This window comes from Convolutriloba macropyga, chromosome 10 (assembly GCF_964194025.1).
Source record: "Convolutriloba macropyga chromosome 10, txConMacr16.3, whole genome shotgun sequence".
Lineage (NCBI taxonomy): Eukaryota > Metazoa > Xenacoelomorpha > Acoela > Convolutidae > Convolutriloba > Convolutriloba macropyga.
Window position 1 is genome coordinate 20,878,349 of NC_134477.1, and position 20,147 is coordinate 20,898,495.

Genomic DNA, 20,147 nt, shown 5'->3' on the forward strand with positions numbered 1-20,147 from the left:
TCATAAAATGATTGGATTTGGTAGTATCCAGTTGGGGTTCTGAAATGCAAGCATTGGGGGAAACGGGGCTGCATTGGAGACTGGTAAAAGTCAATTGGGTCAAACAAAAAATCTTAAACCACCGATTTTGAGAACTTAATTCAGCTCAATATTTCTTACTTTACTTTTGTCAAAAAATACATTTCTGAAATACTAGCATTGGGGGAAATGGGGCTTGAGCAGAGTGGGGGTGAGCGGGGTGGGCGGGGTTGTGATGGCTGGACGAGACCAAACCGCCAGGTGTTCGCTTAATGAAAATCCAGAAATTAAAAATAAAATTTCGTTCACAATTTTTGACAAGGAAGTCCCAGAGCTCTTTGAGTGAATTGAAAAGTTGGTCCATTATGTTAAAATAGCAATTTGAATCTTATTGTATGAATTGACAAATTGCAATTCTTATCCGTTAATATTCTACCGCCCAAAACTCTGAGATACGCCTTCAAGGCAAACACAGTTTTGTTTCCAAAAATTATTTCCGGTTTGGCAGGATTCGAGTCTGAGGTGCATTTCAATTGGTTTATTAATTTTAAGAGTTTTCGATAAATATAGCAAAAGGTCCCAATATGATGCCTACTAACAATAAAGCTAATTCAGTAACTAATTAAATCTTATTCTGAGATACTGTTTTCCAAAATAATCAAAAACATGATATTTTTTCGCAGTAACAAAAGCATTTTCCCATGAAAATAGTCTATTTTGGTTGTAGAAAATTGATTCAAATCTGAATTGTAAAATTTTTAACCAACTTTTTTTCGATGATCTTCCTTTCATTTCAGTAAAACCCTGATGGCCTTTGAAAGCCCCTTTTAATGCTTATAATAGTAAGATCTATCATCCATTATACCCAGGCGTCATTGCATGGCTGTGCTGGTTCATCTTTGCGGGAGAGAATAAATTAGTAATTCTACTCAGCAGACAGAATGGCGCAATGTATATTGAATTCACAAACATGCCTTTTACAATATTCCTGAGAGGCAATTAGAGATTATCTCTTTTTCTACTTGTTCTCTTGTCTTCACAGGCTCAAAGCCTGTCTTCAGACTAATCGTTAAGGGTGACATTTTGTCGCTTTCTTTTTATTGCTTCATATTCTCAATTTTTATCTCAGTTGAGTTGTTGCAATTTAACTTAATTAGGAAGCGAAAAATTGATATACGTCTCTCGATTGATTTGGAGTTAGCTTGATGAATGAGCAAGCAATTGTTTGACAGAAGACATTCAATGAAAATTTGTAAAACGTAAGAATTGAAAAAAAACCTTTCACAGCTAAAACGCGTTTATAAAAAAAATTAAGGTTGTTACATCCGTTCTTTGCAAAAAAGCCTTCTAATTAAAAGAAACTATGAAAAAAGCAGAAAACAGAAAGCGTCAATCGAAATGTCAAAAACAACCTTTCTGTCCCTTCGAGATTTTACCTCGTGAGTAATTCTGTATGCAATCAAAGCAAATAACTTCTGAACAACAAATTTTAAATCATGAATTTTTAACATTATTAATATTAATATATATATATATATATATATATATATATATATATATATATATATATATATATATATATATATTGGCAAATAAGAAACGGACCATCCCAAAACACAATTTAACGAGAAAATAATTTTATAATCAAACGAATGTAATCGCCAGCGCTGCCGATGTAATTTTTTCTACCGAGTTACAAAATACAACAATTCGATGACACTGGCGCGTGATTTTTCCAACTATAAACTATAATCCATATTCAAGTCTTTCCAATTTCAAAATAAGAGTCAAAGAATCTCTTTTTGATTTAGACAAGAAGATTTTTAATTTCAAATCATACCCATATGGATAGACAGTGTTTGAGGGAAATCAAAGTCAAGCCCCGTTAGGGATTTACTAAGCTTGACGAAACCAAGAAAGTTGAAATTCAAAATTATTATTATTAATATTATTATTATTATTATTATTATTATTATTATTATTATTATTATTATTATTATTATTATTATTATTATTATTATTATTATTATTATTATTATTATTAATGTTGTATAGAGAATGCTTAGAAGTAAAAAGAGCAAGAAAGAATCTTGAATTTCTTCACGACTGTTTTCTATCACGATTAGGCAGAACTGAAATTGTGTATTTTCACACCTAACGGCCAGTGACTAAGTACCAGTTGGTACTGTGTTTAACGGCGAACAAAGTTGACACTCAAGATTTACAAATCCTCTCCAATTGGTGAGGTGTTAACTAACATCAATTAGTGATACGAAACTAAAGAAAGTTTGTTCTCCTAGTGGAGATTGCAGGATATAAATAAATATGTATATAGTTTAGCAGTATTTATATTAATACTTGGTATGCTTGGTTCCTTTCGGTGGACTCCTCCACCACACTCCCCTCTCTGCGATTCTTTGGTTTTTTAGTCAAAGAGCTTGTCGAGAGCGGCAATGTCTTCCGTGTCCAGTGAGGATATTGAACTAATCGTCGCGGTGTCGCAGTTATCTTCTTCCATATGGACTATTTCAGTGGGTGGTCGATGTTTTCCCGCTCTTCCGGTATGTCGTGGTGTTTTGTGTGGTTGTCGAGTTTAGTGTTCTTGTTTGTGTCTTTTGTTGTTTGCTGTGTCAGTGGGTTATCTCGGGTTGGTATGTCTGAGTCGATGTTGATTGGTGGTTTTGTTTGTTACCAGTTGGTTGCTGTTTTCAATGTTGTCCTTTGGGTTGACTTGTGTGGTGGTTGCTGTGATGTGGATTTGTGGTTCTACTTGGGTCGATTGGTGTGCTGTTATTATGGACAGGAGTTCAGTGTTTGGGTTCATGTTATCCGCTGGGGTGATGGAGATGAGTTGTGGTTCGTTGTCCTGGTTTTGTTTCTTTGGTGAGTTGGTTATGCGGTGGATGATTTTGTCTATTTTCCTGTTTACTCGTTCTGGGGTCTTCGTATTCTTTGTTGCTGGAATAGTCATAAAAGATGTCGGGGCATTCGAAGTATAGATTTCTATTGGGCTACCTTGCGATGAATCGGAGATCAAATTTATGACCTCGATCGATTTATTTGCTTGGAGTTTGGTTGTGTCCAGTTGGATCCTTGGGGATTGAGATAATTGGCGTTGGCGTTCTTTGGCTTTATTGAGTTTTGATTGGGCGATTGCCGCTTCCTTTGACTTTCTTTCGAAGTCGCTGATGGATTTTTGGGGTCGTTTGATTGGCTTCTGTTTTCGTTTGCGCTGTTGTGGTTTTGTCTTGCTGGGTCCTGGAATGTCAAATTGGTGTGAGGGTCCCGGTTGCGATGGGTATTGGAGTTCACTTGTGTTGTATGTGCGTTCGGGAGTTTCCAATTGGTGTTTCTGCTGTGATTGTTTGGCTTGCTTCTTTTCTGTTAACAGAAATTGTTTTATTTCTTGGTTTCTATTATATTCTCGTACGGTCTTACATGCTACGAAATGCATTAGTCTTGGTTTGGTTTCGTTTACGATTGCCAAATCATTTTTTCTGATTACTGTGTTTTTTCTGGTGTTTGTGTCTAGTGTTATTGTTGTGGGTGAGTAGTTAGTGATATTACCGTCTGGTATAATATTCCATAGTGATTTTAGTGTGCCTCGTGGTTCAGGTGCTTTTCGTGCCAGTGTTTTTCGTGCTACTTGTTTTCTTGTGTTAGTTATTGTTGCTGTTGTTTATCACCGAATGTTATCATTAATTTATCAGGTTTTATTTTTATTGGTGAAATATTCTTACGTTTGATCGCTTTCTTCTTTATGTTTTGTAGAGTTGACTGGTCTGATGAGTCTTCCTCGTCGATGGTCTGTTGAAACTGGATATCTAGTTTGGGTTCTGAATCTGATTCAAGGTTCCAAATGGTGTCTGCTTTGAGCATCGGTTGCGTCAACCCAGTCTTCTTATCTAAATAGAACTCTGTTATATCATTGTATGATAGGTTTTTGTGGATGTTTGTGTAGTGATCTTTGATATAGTGTGCAAAGTGATTCAAAGATATAGATTCAAAGTGTGCTGTGAATGGTGATATTCTTGTTGTTGTGTTGGGGATTATTTTTTTTCTTGGATGATTTCGGCGATTTTATCCGCAAGTGTAATTTTTGACCATTTGGGTTCGTTGTTCAGAACTGAAAGGTGTCGTTTTATTGTTTGTATTAGGCGTTCTATCATTCCATGTGCTCTGTGGTCTCCAGGTGGAGCTAATTTTAGTTTAATATTATGGTTGTTCCAAAAAATTACGAATTGCCTAGATTTAAAGGCTTGGGCTTGATCGCATCTTATATTTCTATGTATTCCGTGAAATTTTATATATTTTTCTAGGTATTCTATAGCTGTGTCTGTGTCGCAGTTGTGATAAACTTTTGCGTGTGGATATCTTGAGAATCTATCAACTGATGCTAATATGTATGAGTCCTTATGTTCTTCGTCAGTTATGGGGCCGGCAAAATCCAATTGGATTTCGTCGTTCGGCTCGTGAAGTGGTGGTAGGTGTGAAACTTTAGATTTTGATATTATTGGTTTTAAGTTCTTACCGATCTTGATGCACGGCTGGCAGTTTGTGTCAAAGTAACTATTTCTCTATGGAATCTTGGGAACCATATGAGGTTTGCGAGGAGCATCATTCCTGATTGTCCTGGGTGGTTACGGTGGATTGAATTCATGACTAATTTGAGTAATTGAGTGGGTATGTAAAATTTTCCGTCATACAGGATACAACCAGTTGGTGTTGTGCTGGGGTCTCTTTTGAGGGAGTGCCAATATCTACTAAAGTGTTTGAGTGCGTCCCAGTTCTTTTCTTCGATTGTTTGAAATAAGTTTCTGCTTTGTGGGTCGTTCCTGGTGGCTTCTGCGATAAAGTTTTCCCCAAATACCCTGTATAATTGCTTCAAATAGTCGGGGGAGTTTTTATGATCTATTTCTGGGAGTGGATTATAGTGTTCTTTTTCTGCGAGGGGTTGTCGTCCTTGTCCTAGGTTGGATGTTTCTTCAGTTTGTGTGGCAATAGTGTTTGTTTCTTGTGGGGTTGTCATGTTTTCTACTCTCTTTCTGTTTGGTCCTCGTTGTCGTTTTTTGATTGGGACTGTATAGGTGTTTAATGGGGGTTGTTTCTTGTTGTAACGTGTATCTTTCTACTACATAGAGGGTTAACTAAAGCTTTGGATCTACTGGATAATGATTTAAATAAATGATTCGGAATAGATGATTTAGAGGATTCATATAATTGATTTGTAATAATTGTATTTGGATTGATATGATTTTGGATTAATTGGGTATTGTTTGAATTGTTCAATGTAATAGAAGGCAACTGTTTGTTGGCGTGTAAATGGCAAAAAGCGCTCTGTTTCGTTTTGTTCAGATTGAAATGGTTTATGACGTCATTTAATGTCCTTCGCTTTCGTGCGATCTGATTGGTTAGTTTTCTATGAGTTGTATGTAATGTGTAGTGTATTGCTTCTATAGTGTTTATTACGTGATTTCTGTCGATGTTTTCACCAGTTGGTTGTGAATTCGGATGGCGACTTAAATTGTCCTCAAATCCCATGTTTTTTCCGGCGATATGTTTGACTTTAAATGAAATGGTAGTAATCTATCTACCCATCTTGTTAACCTACTTTGGTATGTTTTATTGCTTCTATTGTTTTTTAGGGCTGAGAGTAGCGCTTGATGGTCCGTTTGGAGGGTGAAGTGTGATCCAAAGAGGTAATATTTGAAGTGTTCAAGTGACCAGACGACGGCTAGTAGTTCTAGTTCATTTATGCTGTACCTTTGTTCGTTTGTATTTGAGAATCTGCTGGCATATGCTATTGGATGCCATGTGTTATTCTGTTTTTGTTCTAGGCATGCGCCTAGGCCTTCTTTGCTTGCGTCACATTTTACTCGTGTTTGGCAGTTGATGTCAAAGTGTTTTTGTTCGACTATAGTTTTAATCGCTTGTTTTATTTTGTTAAATACAATGGCGTGTTTATCCTCCCATACTAGTTTTTTGGCTGTTTTTTGTGTTGATTTTGTTAGTAGTGGTCGGAGGGGTGCGCTTAGTACTGCTAGGTTTGGTATAAATTTAACTAAATGGCGTATGCTGCCCATAAATGATCTCAGTTGTTTCAGTGTTTTTGGTTTCTCCAGTTGGATGATCGCGTCTGCTTTTCGTTTAGTTGGTGTAATGCCTTCAAAGTTAATTTTGTATCCTAACCAAGTGATTTCTGTTATGCCGAATTCGCATTTGTGTAGGCTTATTGCTAGATTTTCCTTGTCTAATCTTTTTAGTGTTTTATCTATTTCGTTTTCATGTTTTTCTAATGTTCCTTTTGATAGTTTTATTATGTCGTCTAAGAATGCGTTTGTTGAATTTATTCCGTCTAATGTTGTATCCATCATTTTCTGACATATTGCTGGTAGGTCTGTTAGGCCGTAGAAGCCGTTAAGAAATCTGTATGTTCCAGTGGCGTTTCCTCCTAATATGTTGAAATTCCAATGTTTTTGTGTGTCGGGGTGTAACGGTAGTTGGCTATAGGCATATTTGAGGTCCATTTTACTGAAGTATAGTGTTCCCTCTGTCGTTTTAAGGTCGGAGGTTTTCATTGCTATTTTGTTCATTAGGTGGTCTATGCTTTGCATTTGGTCTTTATTTTTGTGTATTGCATCGTTAAGTATTTTTGAATCTAGTGCTATTTTGATTGATTGATCTGATTTGACTGTTATCACTACTGGGCTTATGAAGTATTCGTCTGAGCATGACGTTAATTTTTTGATTTGTTTTTCTTCAATCAATTTTTTGAGTTCGTTTTCTAGTTTTTCTGTTAGGTGTAGTGGTATTCGTCTTCCATTGTGTTGTGTTGGGTTGAAACCTCTTTTGAATGTTGATTTTGCTACGTGGTTTCGCGACCTACCTAATCTCGTACATAGGTGTGGATACTTTTGGAATATCCATTTGGATAATCTTTGGTGTGTATTGGATATATTTAGTAATTGTTTCTCACCTTGTTTTTGTTGAGGTGCCATTGAAAGGCGTAGGCCCAGTTTGTCCATAATGTCTCTTCCCATGATGTTTATTGTGTTTGTGTCTACCAGTAGTATGGTGCCCTTTCTTACAGTTGATGTTCCTGAAGTAATGTCCACATGGATCGTGCCGAGTATGTTGATTTTGTTGTTGTTGAATCATCTAAAATCTCCTAGTGCTTTGTTTGGCTGATGAATTTTTGTATTGTCGTTGACCAGTAGGTTTTGGGCTGCATGGATGTTCATGAAGCTTCTAGGGCTTCCTGTGTCTGCTAGCCAGTAGGTTTGTTTTTTGTTAGTCTTTGTTTTTAGCCAGAATTCCCCTCTTCTGGTTTTATTGATGTCGCTAACTTTTTCATTCTTGAACTTTACTGATTGAATGAAGTTTGACGTGTTTTGCCAATCTTCCATCATTTCCCTTATGTAACATGTTGATTCTGGGTCTATTGTTTCTTCTGCTGTGTCCTGTGTGTCTTCGGATTCCTCTTCGTTTATGTTTCTCATTCTCTGTGGTGTCTTCCTCGTAACCAGTAGGTTGTTTCTGTTTTGCTGTTGATGACCGGAGTAATTTTGTTGGCCGGAGTAACTTTGTTGTCGTCGTTGTTGCATATTGTATTGTGATCGTGGGGGCATTTCTGATTTGCAGAGTTTTGCAAAATGGCTGACCTTTTTGCATATTCTGCATGCTTCGTTCTTTGCGGGGCATACATTCAGGTGGCCCGGGAGAAATTTGTTGCCGCAGCGTCGGCAGTCTTGGATTTGTCCTGATTGGGGTGTTGGGAAGATGGGGAATCTGTTTTGGCGTTTTATAAGTTGTATTTTCTCGAACCATGGGTTTGGTGTTGTTGAATTTGTGTTTGTGTTTATCAGTTTTTATTGACTTTCTTGTCCTCTTTCACGGGCTAGTGCATATTACAGTGTTTCTGACGGAGTTCTCTCTTCTGATAGTAGATCCAAATGGATTCGCTGATTGTTCATTCCTTGTATAAAAATGCTTTTTACAAGTCTTTCTTCTAAGTGCTCCCAGTTGCATGCTGATGCGTGTTTTTTGATTCGTGAATGGAAAACTTCTAGTGATTCGCCTTCTTTTTGTCGGCATCTAGAGAATTGAAATCTGTCGAATGTTTCGTTCCTTGTTTGTATTAATGCTTCTCTGAGTTGTTCTACTAGTGCGTCAGTGGTGCATTTTTAGATGTCTGTGTGTGGGAATCTTTGATGGAAAATGTTTGTTGCTTGTGCCCCTAATGCGAGATATATGTGGCTTTTTGTTTTATTGTCGGCTTCGTCCCGCGGTGTGTTGTCTACTTGGGGCCCTTTGTCCTCTATTTCTTTGCAGGTGTTTTGCCAGTCGGTGCGTCTTTTGACATTTCTTTGTTCTCTTAGCCTTCTTTCGGTTGTTGTTTCGTCGGGTAGTGCTGGTTCGTAATGTGGCTCTGTGGGGTAGTCTAGTTCTTCATTTTCAGGTCCAGGTTGGAGTAATTTGTCCACCTGGATGTTTTCTTTAACCATTATGGCCAGCTTTACGGTTGCTAACCATTTTTCCCAGTCTAATTCTGGCTGGTGGCTTTTGTCCCAAAAGAAGTGTACTCCTAATGGAGAGCGAGCCATAGTTGACTGCGCCATGTTGTATAGAGAATGATTAGAAGGAAAAAGAGCAAGAAAGAATCTAGAATTTCTTCACGACTGTTTTCTATCACGATTAGGCAGAACTGCAATTGTGTATTTTTAACACCTAACGGCCAGTGACTAAGTACCAGTTGGTACTGTGCTTAACGGCGAAAAAAGCTGACACTCAAGATTTACAAATCCTCTCCAATTGGTGAGGTGTTAACTAACATCAAGTAGTGATACGAAACAAAAAGAAAGTTTGTTCTCCGAGTGGAGATTGCAGGATATAAATAAATATGTATATAGTTTAGCAGTGTTTATATTAATACTTGGTATGCTTGGTTCCTTTCGGTGGACTCCTCCACCAAAATCAATATTATTATTACTATTATTATTATTTTATTATTGTTATTATTATTATTATTATTATTATTATTATTATTATTATTAATAGAAATAATAATAATAATAATAAAAATATTGTTATTATTATATACATATATATATATATATATATATATATATATATATATATATATATATATATATATACATACATATATATATATATATATATATATATATATATGTATATATATTTTACATATATATATATATATATATATATATATATATATATATATATATATATATACATCAGAAAAAATGGTTGCTGAATCCGCCTCTCAGTGTTTTTAGAGGTCTAAAGTTCTTGAAAATTTTAAGTTATTGAAATCAGTTCTCCAAACAAAAAGGTAATATCTTCGCAACCACTGCACCAATTTCAGAAATTTTTTGTGTTCTGAACTCAAAAAAATATGGCGTTCAAGTGTACTCCCAAAAAAACCACTGTCATGGAGATATTTATGGCGGATTTTTGACCATTTTGACAACTTTTTAAACAATCATGGAATTTTCAAACCACCATAAACCTGATAGTCTGCGTTTGATGTTTCCTTTTTTGTCCAACTATAATACAACTGGTAAATTTCCGATATCAAATCAATCATAAATGTCTTTTTTTAAATTTTTTTCAGTTTGGACTGAAACTTACAAGTTCTTGCAAGTTAACCATCTTTCGCAAGAAACTTGCAAGTTCTTACAAGTTAACCATTCAGTCTCGACCCGGGTAATGTCGTAAAATTGAATCATATTTTGGGTAGTTTGTTTTATCTGGCAATAATTCAAAATTTATTCCATTTTTTGCCTATTCCTTTTAAAAACTGAATATGCTGCATAAATACGCAGTTCGTCAGATAGACAGAACCAAAAGGATTGCCTGTTTTTCCCTGTCGAACTCCAAACGATATCAGTTAAAATTTACAAAGTTTGTCAAATCAAAAAGAACGGTTCTACTACGACTGGGGTTTCTGGTGTTAAACTTTTTATTGTTCCGACCCACTTTAGTTGAGGGAGGAACAATACAGCCAAATGGGTTTTTTGGTTCATTTAATTTTGGCTAATCGATATAATCATCGTACAGAGTTGTGAGTAGTATCTATAGAAAGCCCGTCCAGCGTAGAATATGGAAGTAAAATTTTTGTTATTTCCTTTTTACAGTGTGTTATCGAGATTTAAATTTTGTAATCGTTCTGCCGAAGTACGATGCAACGTTCAAAAGAAACATGGCTCACTACAGATTTTTCATATTATGAAACATTGTCACAAAAACTGCGGTAAAGTCTCTCCTCATTTTTTTGGTGTTTTGCATTTCTTTTGTAATATTTCTGCAAGTTTAGATCGTGTTGTCTCAAAATACAAAACCACTGCATTAATATTTGTAGGATGTGCATCACAGATTGAAAGTATTAATATAATGAATTAGTAATAAAGAGATGGTATTTTCAGGATTCCTCACTCTATTGAAGTGAGTTGAAAAATGAGGTCCTTTTGATATGGGACTATATCCTGATAAAAGCCTTAATGGCTGTAAAAGCCACTCTATTTGTCTCCTTTTCATTCAGAGCATACAAAGGTCATTATTTACTTTCACTCGGTTACTTTGCTTGCTAAAAATACAATCACGTTAACAGTGTATAATGCCCATTAAGAGTAACCAAAGTTGGTTGGTATTCGGTTTCTAGGTCACACCGGCAATTCTATATTTTAGGAAATCTGAATAACTCCTACGCTTACAGCACAAAAGTTGGTTTCAAAATGCGGTGAAAAATCCAAAGCCTAATGGGTGCTTTTAGTTGGCAATATTTTTCAATTTTATATCTCCATTTGAGCATTTAATTAACCTTATAACGTATAATTTGTCGGTATCTTCATTAATGAGAAAATATAACAGCCCTTTTGCACCTATCAAACAAAACTTTTTTTAAAGGTTTTAGTCATATAGCAAATACAAATATTGTGAAGCCATTTGAAGAAGCCTCAGAAAAAATAACAATTTCAAATAAAATTTCTTCGCATGCATTTCGGCAAGGATATTTTTGAAAAGAATGAGCAAAGAGCACGGCTATAATGTTCCCAATATCGTTCTTGTTTGCAAATTCTTTGACTTTTAATTTAAAACCGCAAAAATAGCAAAAAGTGCAAATAATTGTTTTATTTTCTAATTGTTACCACATAGATTAGCTACATGAAATTAGTTGTTTTCAAGTAATTTCGATAAGATATGAAAAGCGCGCCTGAAATATGTTTGAAGCTTTGTCTAAAATCATTTGAGATTTTAAAAATTTCTGTTTTAGAAAAAGAACAATGATCTAAAGAATAATGAGATCTCAAAACTTTTCCTTTTTAAAAAAGTGCTGTCTAAATAAAATGTTAGCACTATCAACCCTGATTTTGCAAAGTTTTATTTTTTTTTTAATTTGTTTCGCAAAAAATCACATCATATTAAGCCTGGTTCCAAAGACAATAGCAAACAGATATATGATGAATAAAAAGGCTGGTACGAGAGTATGCGTAGCACAGAATGCACCAACATATGACTCAATTTTGTCATTTTTTGTTCTGAGAAGAAAAGTTGTTTTGATTATAAAGTTTTTGAAGTTCAAAACAAAGAAAACTTACTAGGGTAACCTTGAATACGACTTTCATCAAAATTAAATTGAAAAATAGAAGCCACACTTAGATATGACGTTACAAGAAGTAACATCACATGCATTGTCAATTGATTTTGTGTACAAAAAGTGTTTTTTTTGTACCGAAAATTAAAGTTCAACGAGAGGAACCAGATGAAAAGAAAAATTAGCTGAAAAAAACTGATGCAGTGTAAAATATAATGCAGTGTAAAATGTAAAACAGGTATGCAATCCGTTTGCACGCTAGAAGCACCAAAGAGACTGAACATGATCCTAATGACCAACTTAACCAGTAAAACAAAAAATTAACCAGTTATTTTCACATTTATACATATTTTTTCACTTTTCTAATTTTTCTAAAATAAAATACCACAGAATGATGAAATTCATACCGATTAATTTGACTCAAGGTAAAGTTGAAAAACTTTCAGAAGAAATGTAATCGGATAACATTATATAATCACAAATTAGGGTTGACAATCACGCAAATTTTCTTATTTTCTCAGAACAAAGTATCTCAATTTATTTAAATCAAACCAAACAAAATTTTGTCTTTGCAATGTTTACTCGACAACAGAAAGAGTATGAAATTAAGGTTTTTGAATTTTTTAAATAAAAAAATGACGTTCTTTAACTTCAATTAATAACTTCAATCACATTAATTACCTCACGCTGATGAATTCTTTTACTTGACAGTTCAGTCAATTTTGGATCAACTGGCGAAACTGGCGAAAACCAACCAAAAATCAGTTGAGATGAAAAGTGCAATCTAGAAAGGGACATTTTTATGTTTTTTTCAGATGACTGTTTTTATTCTGTTCTTTTTGTTACAATTTTCCCATATTTGACCAATTTGTCAAAAAAATTATAGTTCAATAGATCTTTAGCTTAACTGGACTTGGCCAGGATTTTGTGTTCGTTTAGAAAAAAATTTTGTTAACCCGTCAAAAAACTTAATTGTTTTTCCAATATAAAGTGATAGTGAAAATCTAAAAATTCAAATAGATTTTCGATAAATTGAACTAAAAATCAGATTGAGACCAACTGTACATGAAAAAAAAGTTTTGTGAACCCGTCAAAAAAACTTAATTTTTTTCCAATTTCAAATGAAAGTGAAAGTCCAAGATTTTCAATAGATTTTCCAATAAATTGAACTAAATATCAAATTGAGGCCAACTGTACATAGAAAACATCGAAACGAATTTATGCCTGAGTTTTCAAGGTAATTGGAACAGAAGAACAATTTTTTCTTTAAACTTTCCTAAAATGTTTGGGTTTTTGTTCATATTTTTAAAATTTTGGTTAAAACACCGACTCAGTTATTTTACTGGCAACACAGGACGGTCAAACTAATGAGCAAAGATCGAAAGGGCAAGTGTAGAAATGCACAGAAATTTCAGAAAATAAGAACTTTTTGTTCATATTTGAGTTTTTTGTTTCATTTAAAGCGAAAAATAAATAACTTCTTCCCACCTTTTCAAAACATGGATTAAAAAAGTGCTTTTACCCGCAGACCGACGAGAGATTAAAAACTGAAGTTTTCTAAAATTCTGACACAAACAACGGGAAAATGAGTTGTGAAATAACAGATTTCCACATTTTTTCTCAAGAAATTATCTTTTATGTTGTTCTCAATTCATGTAGTTTTTTTATTAATTCCAAAATTATCCAACTGAACCAACTGTCTAATGAACTTGACGAGGTGACTCTTTGGATTTCCACAAGAGCTCAAAGAGGATTACACAATTAGTTCTTTGTTTCGATGAAAAAATCGTTCGTTCTCCTTCTTAACTCAACAACGTTACTTTTATGTTCCGATACTTATTTCCTTGAATCAGGTAGTCTGTAATATAGCAGTTCACTTCGCCCGCTTAAGAAGCCAGAAAAACAGAAAATGAGACAACTTATGAGATTAAAAATTGGTCTTTTCTTCTTCTTGCTCTCGAAAAAATTTTTTCTCATTATTTTATTCATTAAAAATATCACAGTTGTTCATATGTCTACCGTTCTTTGCATAAAGCTTGAAAAATAAGAAGGAGACACTATACAGTTTCAATAATTGGCTCAAGGCAAACAAAGAAAAAGTATTATTTTAAATAATTTTCTTTATTTTAAATAATAAGTTGAGTTTAATTCTTAATAAAAAATTTCAAATAATTTTATTTTCGTTTTCAAAACATTGGAAACCCCATGAATTACAAAATGAATCTAAAATCAATAATAATCAGTAAAGATAGTTTATTTTTTCCTTAAAACTAAAATGATTTGATAAGTTTGTTTCATTTTCAAACAAATGTTTATTGTCCAAATTAATCTGATTAACACATTTCTGATTAATTATAAAAGGTAACGGCTACTTTGTTAAAGACCCCCCTCAACCGCCAATCTTCTTCATTACTTTGCAATAAACCAGCTTGTTATATATCAAGCTAACAACGTTTCAACTCCAGCAACGAGCTTTCGTGCAACGGTAGCCAGCCTGACTGCAGTTCTGGAGATAGTAGGTAGGAGGCCTAGCTGTATATGGAGTTAGCTAACTCCACAGCTGAGTTCTCAATAATTTTATTTTTTTCCTTCTACTTTTAAAAGAGCTCCGCTTTTTCAGTCTATGTTAGAATTTGTAGGTTTTTTATTGAATCCAAAAGTAACCTTCAAAGCTAAAACATGAGGTTTCATTTTATTCTCCAAGACGCATATACAAAAACTGAAAAATTGACTGGAGAATATAATCGGCCTCGTATAAAAAATGCCTCATTTTGAAAAAATGACGAAACAATAATGGCACGCTAAAGCGCACATTCAACATTCGATTTTACTAGGTGATTAATCGGCGTCCCGCTTTTTCACCCCTATTCATTTAATCCCCTATCATTTAACCCCAATTTTTTCACCCCTGTATCACTTAACCCCTCTATTTTTTAACCCCTCTATCATTTCACCCCGATTTTAATCTATGTAATAAGGATTATTAAATCAGCAATATAATCATTTAGCCATGCCTCGCTGGCCATGGCCATGCCTCAGCCGTCCGTGGGACTTGATATGAAACTATCACAACTGAACGTGGGATTAATTTATCCACTTAATTATGACAAAACATGCATTTAATGTCGACTGCTAATTGGAGGGATGAAATGATAGAGGGAAGAAATGATAGAGGGTTTAAATAATAGAGGGGTGAAGAAATCAGGGTTGAATGATAGGGGGTTAAATGAATAGGGGTGAAAAGAAGTAGAACCGATTAATCTGCTTTTTTGCAGCCATTTGGTTTATCAAAAATGATGCAATATATTTCATTGTTATCAATCGTCGCATGTTAACGAAGTCTTCCCATATGATTTTAATCAAAACACTACCTATTGTGGCAATCTGAAAAGGAAAATCCGCCACTGCAGACTTTCAGAACTTACATAGACGACCACAGAGGGATAAGAAGTCATAGAACAAAATAGAAAATATCACTGGAGTGAGATAATTCATTCGATTCTGTATAGCTATTACCGACGATTTGTAAAACACTTCAACGGAATAGCAAAACCTCTACACGAAATCACAAGGAAAAAACACAGATTCAGCTGTACACCAGAATGTCAAGCTGCTTTCGAGATTCTAAAACCTGCGATGATCGAGAGCGCAGTTTTGTCCCATTTAGACAACAACTCACTATTCCTGCTAGATAGAGATGCAAGTGACAACAGTTGGGGTGCAGTGCTATCAGACATCAAAAAAGGTGTTGAGTTTGAGTGGTTTTTGCGAGCAGAGTGGGATCTTTAGCGGATAGCAAATATTGAACAACAAAACGAGAGCCTGGTACAACAAAACGATGGTAAAAGCCATATCTCTGGGAAACGTTATTTGTAGTGATAACAGACCATGCCTCGCTTCAATTGTTGTTCAGGCGAAGAAGGCGGGAGAATCTTTCGAATGTTACCAAAGCTTCAAGAATTTGCACAGAAGCTCTCACGTTGTTCATTGTCCTGGTGAAAACATGGAAAAGCAGACGGACTTTGACAACAGTGTCCTTAGACACGAAAACTGACCGCAGAGTAGGAGAAGGAGTTGATTGGCGACTGCCAATAGCAAAAGACTTAAGTGAGAAACTTAACCAAATGGTAACATCGGTAACATCAATTGGTAAATTCGACCCAATGCGTTCACCGGCCATGATTTTGGCGATGGGACTGTGGAATTGATAGAATTGATACAGGTTCCGATTATGGACATGATAAATTAGAAGGTGCTTCCAAGAGATCTCATCGGAAGAAATCTCAAAACGGAGGAGAGCAACGATGACGACAAATACGACATTCCGTAGGGCGTAAACTTTCAGAAGCTCTACAACGCCGTGATTGGTGCCAGTTTGTATTAAAAAATTTTTTCATAGAGGACATTTTTCGAACAACAGAATAGTAGCTCATTCTTTAAATTTTGCCAGCAAAGTTTTAAATAATAACGTTTTTTTTAAATCATGCTTGAAATTTATTCAAAAATTTCGTGGCAACAGCAATAAATAACATTGCAAATTAAAAGCTCACTGCTTCAACAAAAATTATTATTTGACGCAATCGACTGATTCTGGCTCCAACTGAATCCAGCTAGCTCGATCACACACACATTATATATACACACACCCATATATATATATATATATATATATATATATATATATATATATATATATATAATATCTGTACATATATATAATATATATTGCACTTCAAGGATTTTTCTCCCCTTCATTTTTGAAAAATGGTAACTGCTATCATATTTTTCTATCACTATCTTTCTGGCCAGGGTAGTGGCTTATGGAGCTCAATTTGCTGGAGCCCATGGTTTATTGAGCCCAATACATTATGAGCTCAATTGTCCTTCTATGAAAAGAAAATTGGCGTATCCGCTATGTAGGTACCTTAGTATTGTGCAGAAACTAATGCATAAAAAATGAGAACCGGATGTTTGCGCCCAATGTCACGATTAAACGTGAGCCATGCTGGCGTTTGTGAAGCTTGGATGCCTGGGCAAGACAATGTTAGACTAAGTTTCCACAACAAATCTTCACCTGACTTTCGGGTTATTATTATAATTATATACACAAATTTTTGGATTAAATGCAAACCTTTTTTTTGTATGGTTTCTAATGTCCTATTGGTTTCGTATCAAGAAGAATTTTATCGATGTCCTATAATGAAACTGTATTTCGTTTCACTGGGTAACTACGTTATACCGAGTGTGGTGGTATTTACCTTTGAAGTAAAGGAAGGCGATCTCCATGAATATGTCGTCAGTGAAGTATTCTCTCTCAATTAGAGTCCTCATCTCTCTGTAGCTCTCAGGGTCTATTATCTTCAGATACCTCTCACTGTTTGACTTCAACAGGTTCACGTCACACCTATCAACAAATAATATTACCACAACCAAAAAAAGCTTCAACAGTTCAACAATTTTTGTTTACCAATAAAGGGTCTTGCACAATTGCAGTACAAACAAAACGCCTTGGAATACTTTTTAACAAACAAAACGCGAGACAGACTTGGCAAAAATCTAACGAAAAGAACAAAAAACAAATCCAAACTTCGACACAAATTTTGTGCAGTTTTGCGAGTACCTTTCTGGACATTTTGGTGGATTCAGAAGTTGGTATGTTGAATATGCACAAAACAGATTTGTGGGCTGTTCGTGTCGATTAAAAGTCAGCGCATAACAAATTTGTGGAACATTGTAACTTAATGTGACTAAGAATTCAGACTCGTTTTGTTGTAATCCGATTGAGTTATTAACTTATAGCAAACTTGAGATGAGGAGACGACATCAATCTGGTTTAGTTTAAAAATAATTGTATCTGAACTTCAGCTTTGTTGGTAGTTCAGTCATTCGACGTCTGAAACTTTCCAGTGTTGAGAAAAAGTGACAAAACTGACCCAAGAAGCGTCATTTTTGGTAGATTTTTGTCCTTTTCGTCAGTTATTTTTTGTAAGAGCTGCCGTTTTGTCGGATATTTCTGTAGATAATTTATGTGAGAAGTGTCGATTACTGTCGTTTTGTCTTTTTCATTGGTAATGTATATAAGAAGTGTCGATTCACAGGATAAGGTCCGCGATCCAAGACAGAAATTGGCCAGACCAACTTGAATTGCGGACACGGGGGGTTCCAGTCCGAGCATACCCAATTATATCTATTGACTAGACCAAAATGTGGGTATTTCCCAGACTGATCTATCCAGAAGATTTATATCGTGGAATATTTTGTTGAAATCGACGAAGAACGATCAAACCGACAAAAAAGACAAGGTTTTTGGTCGGTTTTTGTAAAGCAAAACCGACAATTTTATATGTCTGAAAATCGAAAAATCGCAAATCGGGTCGCCAATTAACTCTCGCATCAACGAAATCTGACAGAAGAAACAGTTCCATAATGTCATTCCGTGACAATCAAAACAAGAATTTTTGAAAAACAACAGACAATGATTAGTTGTTAAATATAAATAGAAATGACAGGAGGTTTTGCTTTGTAATAGAAAAAATGCCTTTTTAGCAAAGATAAAAACTGCGTCCTAAGTTTTTCTAAGAATGTTTTTAATTTTGATGTTAAAACACAATGTATACACAAAGTTTTATTGTTTGGCTGCAAAACTGGACAAAAAAATGAAAAATTTGCAAATATTGCCACTCTATGTACAACAAATAATAATTCGAAGACGGCTGATTTTTCCCATAAAATTATTTGTCCATGCGTGGGCATTGAAGATGGAAAGTATGCAATTGTACGCATCAGCAATTAATTTTCAACGATTTTATTCAGTGATCTTCCACGTATTCTAAGACAAGCATATGTCACACCAGTTCAGAAAAATGGACCAATTTTCGACAACTTTCAATCACACCAAGTTTTGTTAACTGTTTGAGAAGCTTCTACTTATGCGAATGTTGGTTTACATAATAAAAACAATCTGTTCGATACAGAGCAATTTGGATTCCAAAACAAAAAATAGTCAACAGATGCAGAAATGCTTTTCACCAACACAGTAACAGAAAACATTGAAAAAGGAAAAAAACACTGCAGCAATTTTTTTAGACCTTGCAGAAGCATTCAATTCCATTCTGCACAAAATCATCCTCAAAAAGCAGAGAGCTTCGAATTCTCAGAGCCTGCAACTAATTTTTTCTAAAAAAAACTTCTCGGAGAAAGCTCTCAATGCGTGAAAATAGGCTCCGAGGTGTCATTACAATATTTTGTTTATCATGGAACACCTAAAAGCACAGTTATAGGACTTTTATGCGAATTTTTCTTTTATGCGTTAATGGCTTCTCAGGGAAAATATAAGGTGATTTTGCGCTTGTAAGATTTGCAGACGTTATTAGTAATTTACGTCGATACAAGTCTCGGGTAAAAATTTCGAAAGAAAAATTGAAAAATATTAATGGAAAAATTACTGGAGTCCTGTAGGTACTTGAAAAAAAATCAACTGATTTTGGACGCTGATAAAACAGAGCCACTTTAATTTTCTGCCAGGGAGGAAGTAGAGTCAAAAGATACATTTCAGGGAAATTTAACAAAATCTGCTGGGAGGAGTCTTTATTCAGGAATACATCCTGAGCCAAAGTTGTATCTTAAAGTACATCTACATTTAGTTCTAAAAGGAATGGCCAAAGTCACGCGCTCACAATGTCTGGTAAGAAACATTTACCCTTAGAAGAAAAGCTGCATGTCTTCAAATCTTTAGTCCTCTCTCATTTGTCATTCAGTGGAGGTTTTTTGTAAATTTTTTTACCAAAAAACATACAACGTAAAAACCGAGAGTTTAACTGACAAAAATAGATGTTATATGCGTCGTAAATTTGGCTCTTGTCGTGATCTTCTTCTCAAAACACATGTACTGATAGCTGATTTAATTATGCTAAAGTTTGATCGAATGAAACTTCACACAGACTTAAATCAGAGAAAAACATATGAAATCTTTCGAAAAAATGCAAACCACTGGCAGCTAAAACAGAAAAAACCGACAAATCAGCTGATAAACAATACAAAATTAGGGTAAGCAGTGTCCAAAATCATTGATTTGGAAGAGCATACAAAAGTGGAGTAGCTACTTTTTAATGTAAAAGCGACGGGGAAAATTCTTTTCAAAAAAATTTTAACAGATTTCTTGCACTGTCAGCATGAAAATTTAGCAATAGACAAACTAAAAGGATCTCTCGGACTTATATATATATATATATATATATATATATATATATATATATATATATATATATATATATATATATATATATATATATACAAAAAGAAGTGAACAACATTTATCAAAAACCGGAAGATTTGTATAATTTTGATTATTTTGATATGTATTTCTGATTATTCTGAAGGCATGTAAACTTTAACTTTTTGGTTGGACTTTTATTTTAAATGTTTGGAAAAAAACGGGCCAATTGTAACGTCTGAGATTTTTTAAAACTTAAAGTGAAAGTTAAAATTAACGCAAGAAAATCTACTGAAA

General features: G+C 34.6%; 1 protein-coding gene across 2 annotated transcripts in view; it reads right to left on the minus strand.

Annotated features, from left to right (window-relative positions):
* The window catches only part of LOC142348817 (uncharacterized), a 122,524-nt gene that overhangs the window by 40,537 nt on the left and 61,840 nt on the right, over positions 1 to 20,147 (minus strand). For both annotated transcript variants that reach the window (XM_075400337.1, XM_075400339.1), the window contains exon 3: positions 16,897 to 17,042. In XM_075400337.1, coding sequence (XP_075256452.1) covers positions 16,897 to 17,042 — 146 coding nt within the window. The remainder of the gene's footprint in view (positions 1 to 16,896; positions 17,043 to 20,147) is intronic.